Genomic DNA, 20424 nt, shown 5'->3' on the forward strand with positions numbered 1-20424 from the left:
GCACTTAGTTTCACTTCTTGATTGATAAACTCTAAAGAAGTTGTAGCTAGAGTACAGAAATACTGTCTTCAGGGACAAGTATCCACACACACACACACAGACAGACAAATGCGCACACATACACAAAACACACACACACATTGTACTCTCTTTGATCAGTGATTGCACCGTGTGTATGCGCGTGTGTGTTTGCACGTGTGCGTGCATGTGATGAGGGTCATGGCTTTGATCAATGATTGCATCAAGGGTGAGTATGTGTGTGGTTGGTTCGGGGGTGGGGGTTATGAAATCAGCGGCTGGACTCTCATTGTTGATTCTTTCTCTTGTCTCTCTCTCTCCAGGTGTGTGTGTGTGTGTGTGTAACATCATTGTTGAGACCAGAGAGCCTGCTGATCAGAAGCTACTGATACAAGGGTTACTGCTGAATGTCACACACCAATGAACACACTTTACAGAGGTACACACAGCTTTTACAGCTATGGAGGATTAAGGTTCATTCATCATCTGTCTGGTCTTTCTGAAGTCCTTATCTTCATGGTTTGAGTGTGAGTACGTTTTGAACTCTTAAGCACCGTTCATCTATATACACCTAGCCTTGGTGTAAACCCTTATCCTCCTCCCCTCCCCTCCCCTCTAGCATGGACTTCTCTAACTGTACAGAGGGGATCTTCTCCCTGGGCGATGGGAGTGAAGAGGTTTCTATAATCCCCCCAAGTAAGATCCTCCTCACCTTCACCCTGTCCCTGCTCGCTGTCATGACAACAGCCATCAACTCCCTGGTGATCACAGCCATCATCGTAACCAGGAAGTTGCATCACCCGGCCAACTACCTGATCTGCTCTCTGGCAGTGACAGACCTGTTGGTGGCCATCTTGGTCATGCCCTTCAGCATCCTCTACATACAGAGGTCATTACATAGATTCATTACTGCACAATTGATTGATTTGTCTTGCAGTATAAAGTGTCTTACAGCATTTCAGATGCCCATTTATGTTTAAAATACTTATTTTATCAAAGTATACAATGAGTGTACAAAACATTAAGAGCACCTTCCTAATATTGAGTTGCAACCCCCCATTTGCCCTCAGAACTCACTCAATTCGTTGGAGCATGGACACTATAAGGTGTTGAAAGCGTTCCACAGGGATGCTGGCCCATGTTGGCTCCAATGCTTCCCACAGTTGTGTCAAGTTGGCTGGATGTTCTTTGGGTGGTGGACCATTCTTGATACACATGGGAAACTGCTGAGCGTGAAAAACCCAGCAGAGTTGCAGTTCTTGACACAAACTGTGCGCCTGGCACCTGCTACCATACCCCCGTTCAAAGGTACTTACTTCTTTTGTCTTGATCATTCACCCTCTGAATGGCACACATACACAATACATGTCTCAATTATCTCAAGGCTTAAAAATCCTTCTGTAACCTGTCTCTTCCCCTTCATCTACACTGATTGAAGTGGATTTAACAAATTACATCAATAAGGGATCATAGCTTTTACCTGGATTCAACTGGCCAGTCTGTCATGGAAAGAGCAGGTGTTCTTAATGTTTTGTTCACTCAGTGTACAGTTTGTGAGCATAATAATAAAGTACTTAATAATGAAGTTCAGTAACAAACATAATCACTCTCATTATTCTGTCTGAATCCTCAGGGAGAGCTGGCAGATGGGAGAGGCCGTGTGTTACATGTGGCTGAGTGTTGACATCACCTGCTGCACCTGTTCCATCCTCCACCTGGCAGCCATCGCTCTAGACCGCTACCGGGCCATCACTGACGCCGTGGAGTATTCACGCAAACGCACTGGCCTCCGAGCTGGGATCACTGTTGGCGTGGTATGGTTTCTGTCCATCCTCATATCCCTTCCCCCTCTCCTGTGGAGGAACCATGGTGGGGAGCCAGAAGAGGACCAGTGTCTGATAACTCACCACCACATCGCCTTTACCCTCTACTCCACCCTGGGAGCCTTCTATATCCCCCTGCTCCTCATCCTCATCCTATACTACAAGATCTACAGAGCAGCTCAGACTCTGTACCTCCGCAGGGGGGCCAGCAGGGGGGCCAGCAGGGCCAGCCGACACTCCTCCATGGTCAACGGAACCACCCTCCCCTCCTGCCCCCCTGATGGGGGCCCCGACACCCTGAACCTCCAGGAGAAGTCCTACTCAGACCCCACCACAGAGGGAGACCGTGTGCGCATTACCGTAAAGAGTCCCCACAGCGAGTCGAGGCGGGAGCGTGAGTGTTCGTTGAGACGGCAGCGTATCTCAGGGACCAGGGAGCGACGTGCTGCATCTACGTTAGGACTGATACTGGGGGCCTTCGTGGTCTGCTGGCTGCCTTTCTTCCTGAAGGAGGTGATCGTCAACACGTGTGGCTCCTGCAGCACCTCCATGGAGCTGGCTGACTTCCTCACCTGGCTGGGGTACCTCAACTCCCTCATCAACCCTCTCATCTACACCATCTTCAATGAGGACTTTAAGAAGGCCTTCCAGAGATTGGTCAGGTGTAGGCATCGCCTCTGACACGGATGGAGAGGACACACATGCACACACACACAAAAACACGTGCACGGCGTTCAGTTGTGTTGGGCCCGGGATGGCATCTGATTGCCTGAGATCAGAGACTATCGACAAGAGACTTTAAATTATTAACCGGAGGAAATGGCCTTTAAGACTATGTCAAGACTATGAGACACTCCAGCCAGGTCAGTCTAATGGGACTGGCACATTGCTGAGGTCTGGAGGGAAGTTAGGAGGACCTCAGATCCATAAGAGTCTATTTATGGAGAGCCCTGCAATCATCATCTTCTTGTTTGTATGGGTTATTGACGTGGCCGGAATGGTGTTTCATGACATTGAAAGGACAATGTTTAAATGAACAGACTGAAACAGAATACAACTCAGAAAAGCTTACTATGGTGTTTCTGTCTGTTCTAGAACTATCAACCTCCCCAAGCTAGTCTGCTCTGAAATAAAACATATCAAAACAATATTTGTTATGGCCATTGTTTTTGTTTAACCTACCAAAGTAGTGATTAAAGATATTATGATAGTCAGTGTTGTTAATAAACTACAGTACATATTCCACTTATACAGTTCAACTTTGATCTTATATGCGGCATGGGTACTTTATATTCTGTGGTCTTTAATACAGAGACCTCTATAGCTGTATAGCTGATTAGGGAGGTAAGAGAGTTTTCCACCCGTAGCACAGCGAGCTCTGTTCCAGAACACTCCTAAGCACAGCAGGATAATGAGTGTGCACAGGAAGTGCTGGAAAACTCGTTATTTTACTCCCACTCATACACTTAGAATAGCACATATTTTCTTTACTGTAGGACCACATGGCATTTTTTGTGACGCAAATGTAGGGAGATTTGTTTTTTAAATTCATAACAAAATGATATAGTTTTAAAATGAGAACGTGATACAATGACACTAGAAAGAGGGGATGGCATGGTTTTATTGAACGTGCCTCCTCTCTGAAGGTACAATTCCATCAAACTGTGATTCCTACCTCCACACCCAGATGGTATCTACAGTATAGCAGGGTAGAGATGAGGTATTCTATGATTCATACAGTATGAATCATATCTCACCTTTAACCTGCTAAATACCATCTGTGTGGGGAACTAATATTACAATTTTACATCATTCTGAGGCAAGGGATAGCTGGTCTTAACAGTATCTGAATGTAGCCTATGCATGTGAGTTGATAAATCGACAGCATGTTGAACAGGTTGATAGATACATCCCAGCACTGAACACAGAAGGCTACAACAGCAGTGACCGTCCCACAGACAGCACAGGCACAGTCTCAGAATGGTTCTGTAATGGCGCCCTCCTCAGGACGAAAGAAGATTTTCAATTCCGGTTGATCAAAACTGCACAGAATTCAAACTAACAAGTTGACTGTGATTTTGTTTTGGAGTTTGTTGAACAACCATCCATCTGTGTGAAACCTCAAGATGAGCAACGAATCGTCAGAGAGCCATGTGGACGTTACTATTTAGAGGCTGAAAATAAAATATCTGGAGAGGAAACGGGTTAGTTTGCCTGCTTAGCTGTATTATTTAGCTAGCAGGATCACTCGTTACCAAGGGAACAAGCGCAACTAGCGAGCTAGCTATCTAGTTATATGAACATACTACTAGGTTTTGCACGTACATGCAGTGACTGAACATGCTATAGCTAACTATGAAGCTAACTATTGGCATATGATCGCTAGGTCTCTACAGTGGAAGACACTAACATGTTGAGCAGCAGAGAGTGGTGAAGTCCCCCAGGTCTAGACGAACCACCACTAGGAAGATGATAGGTTACAACGGAGCTGTTCCAGACTGTCACCAACCCAGGGGGGAGAGAGGTGAGGCAGCAGCTGTCATCCCCTGTCCTCTCTTCCTCCTGCCCCTCAGTGATGGGAAAGTACTACCAGGAGATGCTGCACATTTACGAACAACTACAGGCATAGCGTTTGAGCTAGCAACAGTTGTCGGTCCAGCTCCAGGACAGAAAACAGACCGCTAGAGCATGAGGAGGTACACACACACACACACACACACACACACACTTGAAGTGCAGTGTGTGAGTATAGTCAGAACCACACAGTGGTATTCAAACTTTTTCAGCAGGGACCCCAGACTTTCCCCAAAATGTTTTTGCAACCCCATCCCAAATCTAATAACACAACCTTAAAATCTGTATATTTAGATTTTTACATCAACAAATAACCTTAAATTTGTTGCATTTTCATCTCCTTATCAACATGAAATGAAAACAAATGATTGAAATTATCTTTCTCAAAAACATTTGTAAATTGGCCCATACGCCTTAAAATGTGTACATTTCGATTTTTACATCAACAAATAACCTTCGATTCATAGCATTTTCATCTCTTATCAAATGAAAAGAAAAAACATCTTTCTCAAAAACGTTTGTAAATTGTCCCATAGGCCTAAGTCTGTACTCTAACATTTTTGTTCCCCGTCCCAAAAAAAGCATAATGAAAACAATTTGTCTCCCCTCTGCAGGGTCACGGCCCCGATTTTGGATACCACTGCCCCAACCATACATAATGATGATGATGATGATGATGATGACAATGAGTGTTTCTGGTTGTCTCATTCTGCATGGCAGTGTAAGCCCTGCCCCTCTCAGGCTGCTGGCATTGCTATTGGACTGAGTTCTAGACGGACAGGCATTTTCTCCAGTAGCAAGAGACCGCTGCACAGCCCAGCAGCACACGTCTCCAGCTGTCTCTCTCGACGGGTGCTCTAAGGTGGGAGGACTGGACTAGGCCGGGGTGTTGGCAGTTGTTTTTGGTTGTTTAGCCATGTGTTTATGCTGTTATGATGTCCCAGGCTTTGTGTTGATCCTCTGTTTTGAGGTTTGTATTGTTTTGAGGTTTGTATTGTTTTGTTGTTTGTATTGTTTTGTTGTTTGTATTGTTTTGTTGATATTGTGTTGTCCTGTCTCTAGGTGTTGCCTCCGTTGGTAGAGCAGCTGCAGCAGGTCTCTGCATCATCAGACCCCTCTGTCACCCTGTCCCTGATCAAGTTTATATACTGGAGCCTGAGAGAGAGAGACAACAGCACACAGGTAATACACAACACTACACAATACAACACAACACAACACCACAAACAACATAAGATCATATTCTCCTCCCAGCTGTGATAAAGCCTTTGATTTAACGTCCAGTTGAGTTTCAACATTATTTTATTAAATCCTTTGTGTTGGACTGTGTCCTGTGCTGGCCTTGCCAGTATGTGGTTTATTAGTGTGGGGTACATTAGAACAGGCTGTGTGTGTGGCTGGGGAACAGACATCTCACTGACAGAGGCTCAGACCCTGCTGGATAGAATGGGCCCCAGCATCTCTGTCTGGTTCTCAATGAAAACATGCCCAGCCCAGTGAGTCAACAACCAGCATAGATGCCATCCCGGATCCAACGCAACGCAGAACTGAAACGTGTGTGTCTGTGCGTGTGTCTGTGTGTGTTTGTCAGGCAGTGTCAGGACAGCTATTTGACATGCTTGATGTTTAAACTGGAATCACATGGTGTAGTATTACTGCAACATGTTGAGTTTGAACCAGGAACAGGCCAGAAACATAATCTCTGTGGATTTAATTACAACGCCGGTCTCCCACTGACTGTGTGTGTGGGTGCATTTGTATTTGTGACTTTGTGTGCTTCTGTGTATGCAGCCCGTGGCTCTGTCGTCCACTCTGCGGCGTCTGGTGAAGAGGTATCCAGGGCTCCGACCCAGCAGCAGGACCCCAGCGGCCCCCTGAAGACCAGGACCCTCCCACCGTGTTGTGGTTTTCTTTTGGGAATGAATACAGGTTTATAATATACAGTTTTTTGTGTGACTATATAACTCATACTGTAGTACTGTGCTCTCTATGGGGAGCCGTGCAGGTTTCCATTAATCAATCAACCAACCAATCACTTTTTATTTGTATCATGCTTTTCAAAAATACATTGGTAAGCAAGTTTATAGCAGCAACCCAGACCTAAACCCCACAGTGCAAGCTCTCTGCCAGGTTGGCTCAGTTCTATGTCTGAATTGACATGAAATTGGTTTGTTCATATTGGAAGAATATTTCTTCGAAATGATGTTACCATGTCAGACAACGGTATCTGGCCTAAAAGCTTTTAACTGACTATAGAAACATTTCTGAACGAATAAAAAAACTGTCTGCATCAGAGCCAAAAAATCTCTCGCCACATTTGCTTACAAAGTTTTCTGGAAACCCAGACCCCTAAATTGGTTTGGACCAGAGAGAGAGAGACAGGCAGGCTTTGGGTCAGGGGGTTTCTGGTGTACCCTGGTGTAACCCTGCAGCCCAGTCCCCCACCCCCCTGGCCAAGCCAGTCACAGACTGCACAGTGCTGTGTGTCTGGAGAGCATCAGTGACACAGGCCTCATAAACATGTCTTCTCCGTAACCGTGGCCCAGTTTCCCAAAAGCATCTTAAGGCTAAGTTCATCCTTTGTTTCTGAAGTTGCACTTGACAGCTCTTGTTATTTACCAACTGCTCAGACCACTCCTAGATCCGCTAAGTGCATCGTTAGATCTATTTCCCCTACTGGGTCACTATACGTCCACTAAACATACGCTGAACCAAAATATAAACGCAACATGCAACAATTTCAAAGATTTTACTGCGTTACAATTCATGTAAGGAAATCATTCAATTGTGGAATGTAGTCCCACTCCTCTTCAATGGCTGTGCAAAGTTTCTGGATATTGGCGGGAACTGGAACACGCTGCCGTACACATCAATCCAGAGCATCCCAAACATCAATGGGTGACATGTCTGGTGATTATGCAGACCATGGAAGAACTGGGACATTATTCTGCTTCCAGGAATTGTGTACAGATACTTGCAACATGGGACCGTGCATTATTATGTTGGAACATGAGTTGATTGCGGCAGATGAATGGCACAACAATGGGCCTCAGGATCTCGTCGCGGTAAAATGCAATTGTCTTTGTTGTCCGTGGCTTATCCTGCCCATACCATAACCCCACTGCCACCATGAGGCTCTCTGTTCACAACGTTAACATCAGCAAACCACTCGCCCACACGATGCCATCTGCCCGGTACAGTTGAAACAAGGATTCATCCGTGACGCGAACACCTCTCCAGTGTGCCAGTGGCCATCGAAGGTGAGCATTTGCCCACTGAAATCGATTACGACACCAAAACTGCAGTCAGGTCAAGACCATGGTGAGGACGACGAACGTGCAGATGAGTTTCCCTGAGACGGTTTCTGACAATTTGTGCAGCAATTCTTTGGTTGTTAAAACCCACAGTTTCATCAGCTGTCCGGGTGGCTGGTCTCAGACGATCCCGCATGTGATGAAGCCAGATGTGGAGGTCCTGGGCTGGTGTGGTTACACATGGTCTGCGGTTGGGAGGCTGGTTGGACATACGGACAAATTCTCTAAAACGATTTTGGAGGTGGCTTACGGTATTGAAATTAACATTACATTCTCTGGCAACAGCTCTGGTAGACATTCCTGCAGTCAGCATGCCAATTGCACGCTTCATCAAAACTTGAGGCATCTGTGGCATTGTGCTATGTGACAAAACTGCACATTTTAGAGTGGCCTTTTATTGTCCCCAGCACAAGGTGCACCTGTGTAATGATCATGCTGTTTAATCAGCTTCTTGATATGCCACACCTGTCATGTGGATGGAAATGCTCAGTAAGAGGGAAGTAAACACTTTGTACACAACATTTTAGAGAAATAAGCTTTTTATGCGTATGGAACATTTCTGGGATTGTTTATTTCAGCTCATGAAACATGAGACCAACACGAGTGGGAGAGAGAGAGGGAGGGAGGGAGAGAGAGCGAGAGAGAGAGACGTGAAGGGCAGAGATATGAGTCTAGACTAGCAGTTTGTCAGGGCCACATTCAGAGTGTCACCTCCAGTAGGCTTTAAACGGAGCTGTTAACTGATCTCAAATGTGTGTTGGATTCAGGCTAAACGTTGAACATTGAGATATTAAAGACATTTTAGATCAGACGCATAGTATATAAAGGAGTGAGATCTATATAAAGACAGAGTGGCTGGGGAATGTGCTGGGTGGACGGGAGAGAGTCACGGGAGTGCGATAGATGTCCTCTCGTATCATCTGTGGATTAGGCGAAGGAGGGGTTGAGGTCAGGAGGTTAGGTCAGATCCCCTGAAGGGAGAAATAATGGTTATTTTATCCTGTTACCCTCTTCCTGTCAAACCATAAGCTGTAAGGATTGGAGAGAAGGAGGGGTGTCTAAAGTGGAGTGTATATACAGTTGAAGTAGGAAGTCTACATACACTTAGGTTGGAGTCATTAAAACTCGTTTTTCAACCACTCCACACATTTTTTGTTAACAAACTATTGTTTTGGCAAGTTGGTTAGGACATCTACATTGTGCATGACACAGGTAATTGTTCCAACAATTGTTTATAGACAGATTATTTCACTTATATTTCACTGTATCACAATTCCAGTGGGTCAGAAGTTTACATACACTAAGTTGACTGTGCCTTTAAATTGCTTGGAAAATTCCAGAAAATGATGTCATGGCTTTAGAAGCTTCTGATAGGCTAATTGACATAATTTGAGTCAATTGGAGGTGTACCTGTGGACGTATTTCAAGGCCTACCTTCAAACTCAGTGCCTCTTTGCTTGACATCATGGGGAAATCTAAAGAAATCAGACACAAATTGTAGACCTCCACAAGTCTGGTTCATCCTTGGGAGCAATTTCCAAACGTCTGAAGGTACCACGTTCACCTGTACAAACAATAGTACGCAAGTATAAACCCCATGGGACCACGCAGCCGTCATACCGCTCAGGAAGGAGACACGTTCTGTCTCCTAGAGATCAACGTACTTTGGTGCGAAAAGTGCAAATCAATCCCAGAACAACAGCAAAGGACCTTGTGAAGATGCTGGAGGAAACAGGTAAAAAAGTATCTATATTCACAGTAAAACGAGTCCTATATCGACATAACCTGAAAGGCCACTCGGCAAGGAAGAAGCCACTGCTCCAAAACCACCATAAAAAAGCCAGACTACAGTTTGCAACTGCACATGGGGACAAAGATCGTACTTTTTGGAGAAATGTCCTCTGGTCTGATGAAACAAAAATAGAACTGTTTGGCCATAATGACCATCGTTATGTTTGGAGGAAAAAGGGGGAGGCTTGCAAGCCGAAGAACACCATCCCAACCATGAAGCATGGGGGTGGCAGCATCATGTTGTGGGGGTGCTTTGATGCAGGAGGGACTGGTGCACTTCACAAAATAGATGGCATCATGAGGGAGGAAAATGATGCGGATATATTGAAGCAACATCTCAAGAAATCAGTCAGGAAGTTTAAGCTTGGTCGCAAATGGGTCTTCCAAGTGGACAATGACCTCAAGCATACTTCCAAAGTTGTGCAAAATGGCTTAAGGACAACAAAGTCAAGGTACTGGAGTGGCCATCACAAAGCCCTGACCTTAATCCTGTAGAAAATGTGTGGGCAGAACAGAAAAAGCGTGTGTGAGCAAGGAGGCCTACAAACCTGACTCAGTTACACCAGCTCTGTCAGGAGGAATGGGCCAAAATTCACCCAGGTTATTGTGGGAAGCTTGTGGAAGGCTACCCAAAATGTTGACCCAAGTTAAACAATTTAAAGGCAATGCTACCAAATACTAATTGAGTGTATGTAAACTTCTGACCCACTGGGAATGTGATGAAAGAAATAAAATCTGAAATAAATCATTCTCTCTACTATTCTGACATTTCACATTCTTAAAATAAAGTGGTGATCCTTACTGACTTAAGACAGAGAATTTTTACTCGGATTAAATGACAGGAATTGTGAAAAACTGAGTTTAAATGTATTTGGCTAAGGTGTATGCAAACCTCCGACTTCAACTGTATACTTGTGATGGTGAGAAATGTTTTTTTTGTCTGAATACAGCTGTGTCGACCCTTTGGGAAGAATTAAACTTGGTTAAGCTTTTCTAGTATCCGTGAGTTATTTACTCTGAACTTAGAACCTAACATGTGTAATGCCTATTTCAGACAGAAGATGTGGTATGTTACCTGTAAATATAAGGCAATGTTTTTATTGCCCCCTTTTAAACAGCCCCTTATATTACCGCTTTCTTGCATGTATACGCTTTTACATGTCAGTGGGTAACTGGCCGATTGGAAGGGTGGGGGACTGTTGTTAACCCATGGGGGTTGTTTGCAATTCAAATTAGGGACATGTCAAACAATGGAAGTGTTAATGAATTGACCTGCAAAAAAGCAGAGAACCATTCACACAGACCCCATACCTGTATTTTGGTTACAGGGTCTGTAAAAATGTAGGTTTGTGTATGAAAGTGGTTAGGGTTAAGTGGGCCGCCAGCTTGGATGGGATAAGAGTTGGTAGCAGAGATGGGGGTGGGAGCCTGGTTGGGTTTCAGTGGCAGTGTCCAGTGTGTCTGTGTGGTGTGTCTGTGGGATCTAAGGGCTATTTCTCTCCTCTCCCCCAGCTGACATGCTACTCCCTCCACAGTGACCTGGTGTGTGTGGATGTCAGGGGGCTGTTTCTGCAGTATGAGGGAGTCTGTCCTCTTAGCCCTGCTTTGAGGGGGAAAGAAGGGGCTGCAGACCCCCATAGACATCCTACTGCAGCTCAGTGCAGAGTCACGTAAGTATACAGTACATTACTACTCTCACCATGAATCAGTCAGTACAGTCCCATGAGTCCCACGGATTCCCACCACTATGTACTGTCCCTCCATAACAGTACAGTTAGAGTATGCTCTTATTATGTGTTTTACGTTTGACTAATTCATGACTGCTGATTGTGGCAAAGAACCATGTCATTGGTGGATACTGAACAGAGCTGCTGGTGGCGCCGTGCGTGCGTGAGAGAGACACTGAGCAGAGCTAAGCTCTTGGTCCCCTTAAGTGTAGTGTGGCAGGCAGAGATCACAGCACCCCACCATGATCCATGAGACAGACAGAGGGAGGGAGAGGGCCAGAGCTGGTGATTAGCGTGGTTTACAGGGGAGTAATGAAGTGAGTGTGAGTGAGGCCATGAGGGAAAGTTGGGGTTCACACTTGAAGGTCACCATAAAAGCTCCCCTGACACACACACACACACACACACACACACACACACACACACACACACACCCTCGTCCTGCACTACTGTAGGCATGCTCAATGCCCCCAAGGCAGCCGCCCCAACCCCCTGTACAGTATGGTATGGCTCGGCTCCTTCATTCAGTTCACACCTGAAGGTCAACTCAACTTCCCCTCTGTGGCTGCCCTGTTATACTGTAAGCCTGCCCTGTTTCACTGACACACAAACAGGGGGTCTGGTTCACACCTGCGGGTCACCCTCTCCCCAGTGTCTCCTGTCCTGTCTTACTATAGGCCTGCTTAGTGTCTGTGCCCAAGGCAAAGCCCCCATATAACTCTCTCAGGGCTCAGGCTATTCTACAGTAATCTAGTCCATGTGTCTTATAGATGGGGGAGAACCAAAGGGAACCCCCCCCCCCTCCCCCGTAAATCAGTCTGGACATGGACCATTCCACCACTGACCATAGTGTTTGAAGTTTCTCTCCTATCTGTCCCACATGGGGCTGAGGGGGCCTGAGGAGAGGAGAAGCTAGAGGCCAGATGTAGGTGTGTGTCTAGCTCCCTACTACAGTAACAGGGATGGACCTCCTGGGTCTCTGCCAGTCTGCTACAGTAACAGGGATGGACCTCCTGGGTCTCTGCCAGTCTGCTACAGTAACAGGGTTGGACCTCCTGGGTCTCTGCCAGTCTGCTACAGTAACAGGGATGGACCTCCTGGGTCTCTGCCAGTCTGCTACAGTAACAAGGATGGACCTCCTGGGTCTCTGCCAGTCTGCTACAGTAACAAGGATGGACCTCCTGGGTCTCTGCTACAGTAACAGGGATGGACCTCCTGGGTCTCTGCTACAGTAACAGGGATGGACCTCCTGGGTCTCTGCTACAGTAACAGGGATGGACCTCCTGGGTCTCTGCTACAGTAACAGGGATGGACCTCCTGGGTCTCTGCTACAGTAACAGGGATGGACCTCCTGGGTCTCTGCTACAGTAACAGGGATGGACCTCCTGGGTCTCTGCTACAGTAACAGGGATGGACCTCCTGGGTCTCTGCTACAGTAACAGGGATGGACCTCCTGGATCTCTGCCAGTCTGCTACAGTAACAAGGATGGACCTCCTGGGTCTCTGCCAGTCTGCTACAGTAACAAGGATGGACCTCCTGGGTCTCTGCTAGTCTACTACAGTAGCAGACATGCAGCAACAGTAACACCGTGAGACTTTTTCACACACAAATGACTCTATTAGTCCCTTATTCCCCATTGAACTTCTCACAGGGATAATAAAGGTGTTTGAATTTTATCCCCCAGCTCATTTATGTACAGAATGTGTTCTCAGTCAACTGAACTAGGAAAATAAAGGACAATAAGAAATGTGTGGATTGTGAAATATAAATGTTTTTTGGCAGTTGTATCTCTGATGCTGGTTATGAGAGGTACTGTGTTATGTCGGGTCAATGACTTTTGCACGTATTCTACACTTAATGTTGTGATTGTACTCTGTCCAGACTCTTACCATACTGACCTGACTAGCTCCATAAGCTCTGTGTTTACTAAACGGAGAGAAATATGCAGCTCACATCTGCTGAGATCTATGCCTCCCTTCTCCTCTCTGTTTCATCTCTCTCTGTTTATGTATCCAGAGACGAGAGTTAACACTGACAAAATGGACTCTTCTTGAAGTGAAATCATGTAGAATTATTATTGTTGGCTGAGTGGAGTCGAACAGCATCTGTACGACTGCATGACTTCAGCTGGGTTCCTGATCCAGTTTACTGACAGCAGAGAGTGGTTATAGTGTGAGGGCTGACTGGTCAGATTGTGGGCGGACTGGGCAGGTTTCACATGAATCTCCAAAAGCCTTAACAGGAGTAGATGGTTGGACTGTCTAGGATTCTTCAGTGGAACTGTCTGTCCGTCCATCCGTCTGTATGCTTATCTTAGTGGTTCCCTCTCTGCAGGGTATCTGTCTGAGTTCCGGTCTGCGCGCAACACTGAGGACTTTTTCCATACAGCAGCTGTTCTTGTGAATAACCCCAGACTAGAACTTCCTCTTCTGGAGAAACTCTCCAAGATCAGGTGAGACAAACTGATCATGTTCTTCAGTCTGGACTCAGAATCATGATTCGCTGAATCAGGTGTGTTACTACAGAGTTGGAACAAAAGCCTGAACCCCCATTAGTAGACCCCAGGTCATTTTGTTGGTAGATGATGTCATGGTTTCCTTTATAGACAGGTTGTCAGTCTGGCTTAAATACTCAGTCATCTAGTTGAGAGGTTTTTTTATTTTATTTTTATTTATTTAACCAGGTAGGCCAGTTGAGAACAAGTTCTCATTTACAACTGCGACCTGGCCAAGATAAAGCAAATCAGTGTGACAAAAACAGAAACACAGAGTTACACATAAACAAACGTAGAGTCAATAACACAATAGGAAAATCTATGTACAGTGTGTGCAAATGTCAAAGAGTAGGGAGGTAAGTCAATAAATAGGCCATAGAGGTGAAATAATTACAATTTAGCATTAACACTGGAGTGATAGATGTGCAAGTAGAGATACTGGGGTGCAAAAGAGCAAGAGGATAAGTAACAATATGGGGATGAGGTAGTTGGGTGTGCTATTTACAGATGGGCTGTGTACAGGTACAGTGACCGGTAAGCTGCTCTGACAGCTGATGCTTAAAGTTAGAGAGGGAGATATAAGACTCCAGCTTCAGTGATTTTTGCAATTCGTTCCAGTCATTGGCAGCAGAGAACTGGAAGGAAAGGCGGCCAAAGGAAGTGTTGGCTTTGGGGATGACAAGTGAAATATACAGTTGAAGTCGGAAGTTTACATACACCTTAGCCAAATACATTTAAACTCAGTTTTTCACAATTCCTGACATTTAATCCAAGTAAACAGTCTCTGTCTTTGGTCAGTTAGTATTTGGTAGCATTGCCTTTAAATTGCTTAACTTGGGTCAAACATTTCGGGGTGGCCTTCCGCAAGCTTCCCACAATAAGTTGGATGAATTTTGGCCCATTCCTCCTGACAGAGCTGGTGTAACTGAGTCCGGTTTGTAGGCCTCCTTCCTCACACACGCTTTTTCTGTTCTGCCCACAAATGTTCTACAGGATTGAGGTCAGGGCTTTGTGAATGCCACTCCAATACCTTGACTTTGTTGTCCTTAAGCCATTTTGCACAACTTTGGAAGTATGCTTGAGGTCATTGTCCACTTGGAAGACCCATTTGCGACCAAGCTTAAACTTCCTGACTGATGTCTTGAGATGTTGCTTCAATATATCCGCATCATTTTCCTTCCTCATGATGCCATCTATTTTGTGAAGTGCACCAGTCCCTCCTGCAGCAAAGCACCCCCACAACATGATGCTGCCACCCCCGTGCTTCACGGTTGGAATGGTGTTCTTCGGCTTGCAAGCCTCCCGTTTTTCCTCCAAACATAACAATGGTCATTATGGCCAAACAGTTCTATTTTTGTTTCATCAGACCAGAGGACATTTCTCCAAAAAGTACGATCTTTGTCCCCATGTGCAGTTGCAAACCATAGTCTGGCTTTTTTATGGCGGTTTTGGAGCAGCGGCTTCTTCCTTGCTGAGCGGTCTTTCAGGTTATGTCGAGATAGGACTCGTTTTACTGTGGATATAGATACTTTTGTACCTATTTCCTCCAGCATCTTCACAAGGTCCTTTGCTGTTGTTCTGGGATTGATTTGCACTTTTTGCACCAAAGTACGTTCATCTCTAGGAGACAGAACGCGTCCCATGGTGTTTATACTTGCGTACTATTGTTTGTACAGATGAACGTGGTACCTTCAGGCATTTGGAAATTGCTCCCAAGGATGAACCAGACTTGTGGAGGTCTACAATTTTTTTTCTGAGGTCTTGGCTGATTTCTTTAGATTTCCCCATGATGTCAAGCAAAGAGACACTGAGTTTGAAGGTAGGCCTTGAAATACGTCCACAGGTACACCTCCAATTGACTCAAATTATGTCAATTAGCCTATCAGAAGCTTCTAAAGCCATGACATCATTTTCTGGAATTTTCCAAACTGTTTAAAGGCACAGTCAACTTAGTGTATGTAAACTTCTGACCCACTGGAGTTGTGGTACGGTGAATTATAAGTGAAATAATCTGTCTGTAAACAATTGTTGGAAAAATTACTTGTGTCATGCACAAAGTAGATGTCCTAACCGACTTTCCAAAACGATAGTTTGTTAACAAGACATTTGTGAAGTGGTTGAAAACAAGTTTTAATGACTCCAACCTAAGTGTATGTAAACTTCCGACTTCAACTGTACTTGCTGGAGCGCGTGCTATGGGTGGGTGTTGCTTTGGTGACCAGTGAGCTGAGATAAAGCAGGGCTTTACCTAGCATAGACTTATAGATGACCTGGAGCCAGTGGGTTTGGCGACGAATATGTTGTGAGGGCCAGCCAACGAGAGCATACAGGTCGCTGTGGTGGGTAATATATGGGGCTTTGGTGACAAAACGGATGGCACTGTGATAGACTACATCCAGTTTGCTGAGTAGAGTGTTGGAGGCATTTTGTAAATGACATTGCCGAAGTCAAGGATCGGTATGATAGTCAGTTTTACGAGGGTATGTTTGGCAGCATGAGTGAAGGAAGCTTTGTTGCGAAATGGGAAGCCGATTCTAGATTTAAATTTGGATTGGAGATGCTTAATGTGAGTCTGGGAGGAGAGTTTACAGTCTAACCAGACACCTAGGTATTTGTAGTTGTCCACATATTCTAAGTCAGAACTGTCCAGAGTAGTGATGCTAGTCTGGCGGGCAGGTTAGGGCAGCAATCGGTTGAAGAGCATGCACTTAGTTTTACTAGCATATAACAGAAGTTGGAGGACACGGAAGGAGTGTTGTATGGCTTTGGAGGTTTGTTAGCACAGTGTCCAAAGAAGGGCCAGATGTATACAGAATGGTGTCGTCTGCGTAGAAGTGGATCAGAGAAAGCAGCAATTGCGAAATCATTGATGTATTCAGAGAAAGGTGGCACCCTGTGGCACCCCATAGAGACTGACAGAGGTCCGGACAACAGGCCCTCCGATTTGACACACTGAACTCTATCTGAGAAGTAGTTGGTGAACCAGGAGAGGCAGTCATTTCAGAAACCAAGGCTATTTAGTCTGCCGATAAGAATGCGGTGATTGACAGAGTCGAAAGCCTTGGCCAGGTCGATGAAGACGGCTGCACAGTACTGTCTTTTATTGATGGCGGTTATGATATCGTTTAGGACCTTGAACGTGGCTGAGGTGCACCCATGAACAGCTCGGAAACGAGTTTGCATAGTGGAGAAGGTACGGTGGGATTCGAAATGGTGGATGATCTGTTTTGTTAACTTGTCTTTTGAAGATTTTAGAAAGGCATGGCAGGATGGATATAGGTCTATAACAGTTTGGGTCTAGAGTGTCTCCACCTTTGAAGAGGGGGATGACCGCGGCAGCTTTTCAATCTTTGGTGATCTCAGACGATACGAAAGAGTGGTTGAATCGGCTAGTAATAGTGGTTGCAACAATTTCGGCTGATAATTTTAGAAAGAGAGGGTCCAGATTGTATAGAACAGCTGATTTGTATGGATCCAGATTTTTCAGCTCTTTCAGAACATCAGCTGTCTGGCTTTTGGTGACGGAAAGTGGGGGGGGGGGCAAGTTGCTGCAGGGGGTGCTGAGATGTTGGCCGGGGTAGGGGTAGCCAGGTGGAAAGCATGGCCAGCCTTAGAAAAAAATAAAGAAATAGAATTATCGTAGATTTATTGGTGGTGACAATGTTTCTTATCCTCAGTGCAGTGGGCAGCTGGGAGGAGGTGCTCTTATTCTCCATGGACTTCAGTGTCCCAAACGTTTTGGAATTAGTGCTACAGGATGCAAATTTCTGTTTGAAAAAGCTAGCCTTAGCTTTCCTAACTGACTGAGTATATTGGTTCATGACTTCCCTGAAAAGTTGCATATCGCGGGGGCTATTCGATGCTAATGCAGTACATCACAGGATGTTTTTGTGCTGGTCAAGGGCAGTCAAGTCTGGGGTGAACCAAGGGCTATATCTGTTCTTAGTTCTACATTTTTTGAATGGGGCATGCTTATTTAAGATGGTGAGGAAAGCATATTTAAAGAGCAACCAGGCATCCTCCACTGACTTGATGAGGTCAATATCCTTCCAGGATACCCGGGCTAGGTCGATGAGAAAGGCCTGCTCGCTGAAGTGTTTCAGGGAGCGTTTGACAGTGATGAGGGGTGGTCGTTTGACCGCGGTCCCATTACACACGCAGGCAATGAGGCAATGATTGCTGAGATCCTGGTTGAAGACAGCAGAGGTGTATGTAGAGGGCAAGTTGGTCAGGATGATATCTAAGAGGGTGCCCATGGTTACGGATTTAGGGTTGTACCTGGTAGGTTCCTTGATAATTTGTGTGAGATTGAGGGCATCTAGCTTAGATTGTAGGACGGCCGGGGTGTTAATTATGTCCCAGTTTAGGTCATCTAACAGTACGAACTCTGAAGATAGATGGGGGGCAATCAATTCACATATGGTGTCCAGGGCACAGCTCGGGGCCGAAGGCGTCTGTAACAAGCAGCAACGGTGAGCGACTTGTTTCTTGGAAAGGTGGATTTTTAAAAGTAGAAGCTCGAATTGTTTGAACACAGACCTGGATAGTATGACAGAACTCTGCAGGCTATCTCTGCAGTAGATTGCAACTCCGCCCCCTTTGGTAGTTCTATCTTGTCAGAAAATGTTATAGTTAGGGATGGAAATTTCTGGATTTTTGGTGGCCTTCCTAAGCCAGGATTCAGACATGGCTAAGACATCCGGGTTGGCGGAGTGTGCTAAAGCAGTGAATAAAACAAACTTAGGGAGGAGGCTTCTAATGTTAACATGCATGAAACCAAGTCTTTTACAGTTACAGAAATCAACAAATGAGAGTGCCTGGGGAATGGGAGTGGAACTAGGGGCTGCAGGGCCTGAGTTAACCTCTACATCACCAGAGGAATAGGAGGAGTAGGATAAGTGTACGGCTAAAGGCTATAAGAACTGGTCGTCTAGTGCGTTCGGAACAGAGAGTAAAAGGAGCATATTTGTTGGCGCGGAGAATAGATTCAAGGCATAATGTACAGACAAGGGTATGGTAGGATGTGAATACAGTGGAGGTAAACCTAGGCATTGAGTGATGATGAGAGAGGTATTGTCTCTAGAGGCACCATTTAAGCCAGGTGAGGTCACCGCACGTGTGGGGGGTGGAACAAAAAGGCTAGCTAAGGCATATTGAGCAGGGCTGGGGGCTCTACAGTGAAATAAGACAATAATCACTAACCAAAACAGCAATAGACAAGGAATATTGACATTAGGGAGTGGCATGTGTAGCCGAGTGATCATAGGGTCCAGTGAGTAGCTAGGCAAGCTGGAGACACGGCGATTCAGACAGCTAATGGGCCGGGGCTAGCAGATGGGCCTCCGGGGGACGTTGCAACGGAAGAGACTGTTGAAACCCCATCGGACGGTTACGTCGGCATACCAGTCGTGATGGATCGGCGGGGCTCCGTGTCGGTCCAGGCCAATTGGCAAAATAGGTATTGTAGCCCAAGGTATTGTAGCCCTCCTGGCTAACTGGTGCTTGCTTCGGGACAGAGACGTTAGCCAGAAGTAGCCACTCAGATAGCAGCTAGCTAGCTGCGATGATCCAGTGTAAGGTTCAGAGCATGTGGTTGGAATCCGGAGATGTGGTAGAGAAAAAGCAGTCCGATATGCTCTGGGTTGATATCGCGCTGTGCAGACTGGCAGGAAATTGACTGGGCTGAGGTTGGCTGATGTCCGAATTAATGGTGATGACCGCTAGCAGTGGCTAACTGACTACTAGCTAGTAGCTCGTTAGCTGGCTAGCTTCAGATGGGGGTTCCGGTTCTAAAGTATAAAAATAGCAGATCCGTACCACATTGGGTGAGGCGGGTTGCAGGAGAGTATGTTCAGTCCGTAGATGGAAATTGAGATTAAATATATATGAAAAATGTATACGAAGAAAAAGATATATACATGGGACGGGACAAGACAAACAGACGACTGACTGCTACGCCATCTTGGAATTACCACAGAACCTTCCAGCAGAACCTTCTATTTAACCCTGTATAGGACACATAATTCCAAGATCCAGTGGATTTATAATATTCGTGCTGGTAGGTACACTGTAATTCATAGACCCAGTGTTACATACTGTTTGTATCCCTTTGTTTTCTGGTTTTCACAGGAAGAACAGATGACTGTTTGAGCTCTGCTCTCTCCATCTGCTGCTGCAGGCGAGGCACAGAACTGCTGATCCTACATGCACCTTCTTACTACTAAACCTTAGCTCTATACTACTCAACCGGAAATCACACACACACACACACACACAAAAAAACACACACACACACACACACACACACACACACACACACACACACACACACACACACACACACACACACACACAGGCCTATTGAAGTGGTGCCTTTTTTTTGTTGGTCTAATTTTGTAATTTGTTTTGATATGATCTTAACATTTAGATTTTGTCCAACTATACATCATGTTCAACCTGTATACCATCTGCTATGAAATGAGCATCATGTTGGGATTGACTATAATGTGTGTCTAATGCATTCCGAGGTACAGATGATTTCACTAGGAAGCAATAAACAAAGAAATGACGGGAAACTGTGTTTGACTCCTCTGTCATATAATTATGAGATGCATGTGTTTTATATGAGTCTCATGTGTTTTATATTAGCCCGTTTGTTTGTTATGGACTGAAGCTGAAAATT

The 20424-nt window shown here is 45.4% G+C and overlaps 1 protein-coding gene and 1 long non-coding RNA gene across 2 annotated transcripts; both read left to right on the forward strand.

The window, feature by feature from the left end:
• Positions 1-342: 342 nt before the first annotated feature.
• Positions 343-2954, forward strand: LOC106582204 (5-hydroxytryptamine receptor 1F). Its single transcript, XM_014165045.2, has 2 exons — positions 343-907; positions 1652-2954. The coding sequence occupies exons 1-2, from the start codon at positions 639-641 to the stop codon at positions 2520-2522; spliced, it is 1140 nt and encodes a 379-aa protein (XP_014020520.1). The 5' UTR covers positions 343-638; the 3' UTR covers positions 2523-2954.
• A 657-nt stretch (positions 2955-3611) lies between these two features.
• On the forward strand, positions 3612-7182 carry LOC106582224 (uncharacterized). The gene is made up of 4 exons (XR_001323253.2): positions 3612-4537; positions 5030-5277; positions 5478-5597; positions 6207-7182. It is a non-coding gene; the product is annotated as an uncharacterized lncRNA (long non-coding RNA).
• Positions 7183-20424: the final 13242 nt, after the last annotated feature.

Source organism: Salmo salar, chromosome ssa21, assembly GCF_905237065.1.
Source record: "Salmo salar chromosome ssa21, Ssal_v3.1, whole genome shotgun sequence".
NCBI classification, from domain to species: Eukaryota; Metazoa; Chordata; class Actinopteri; order Salmoniformes; family Salmonidae; genus Salmo; species Salmo salar.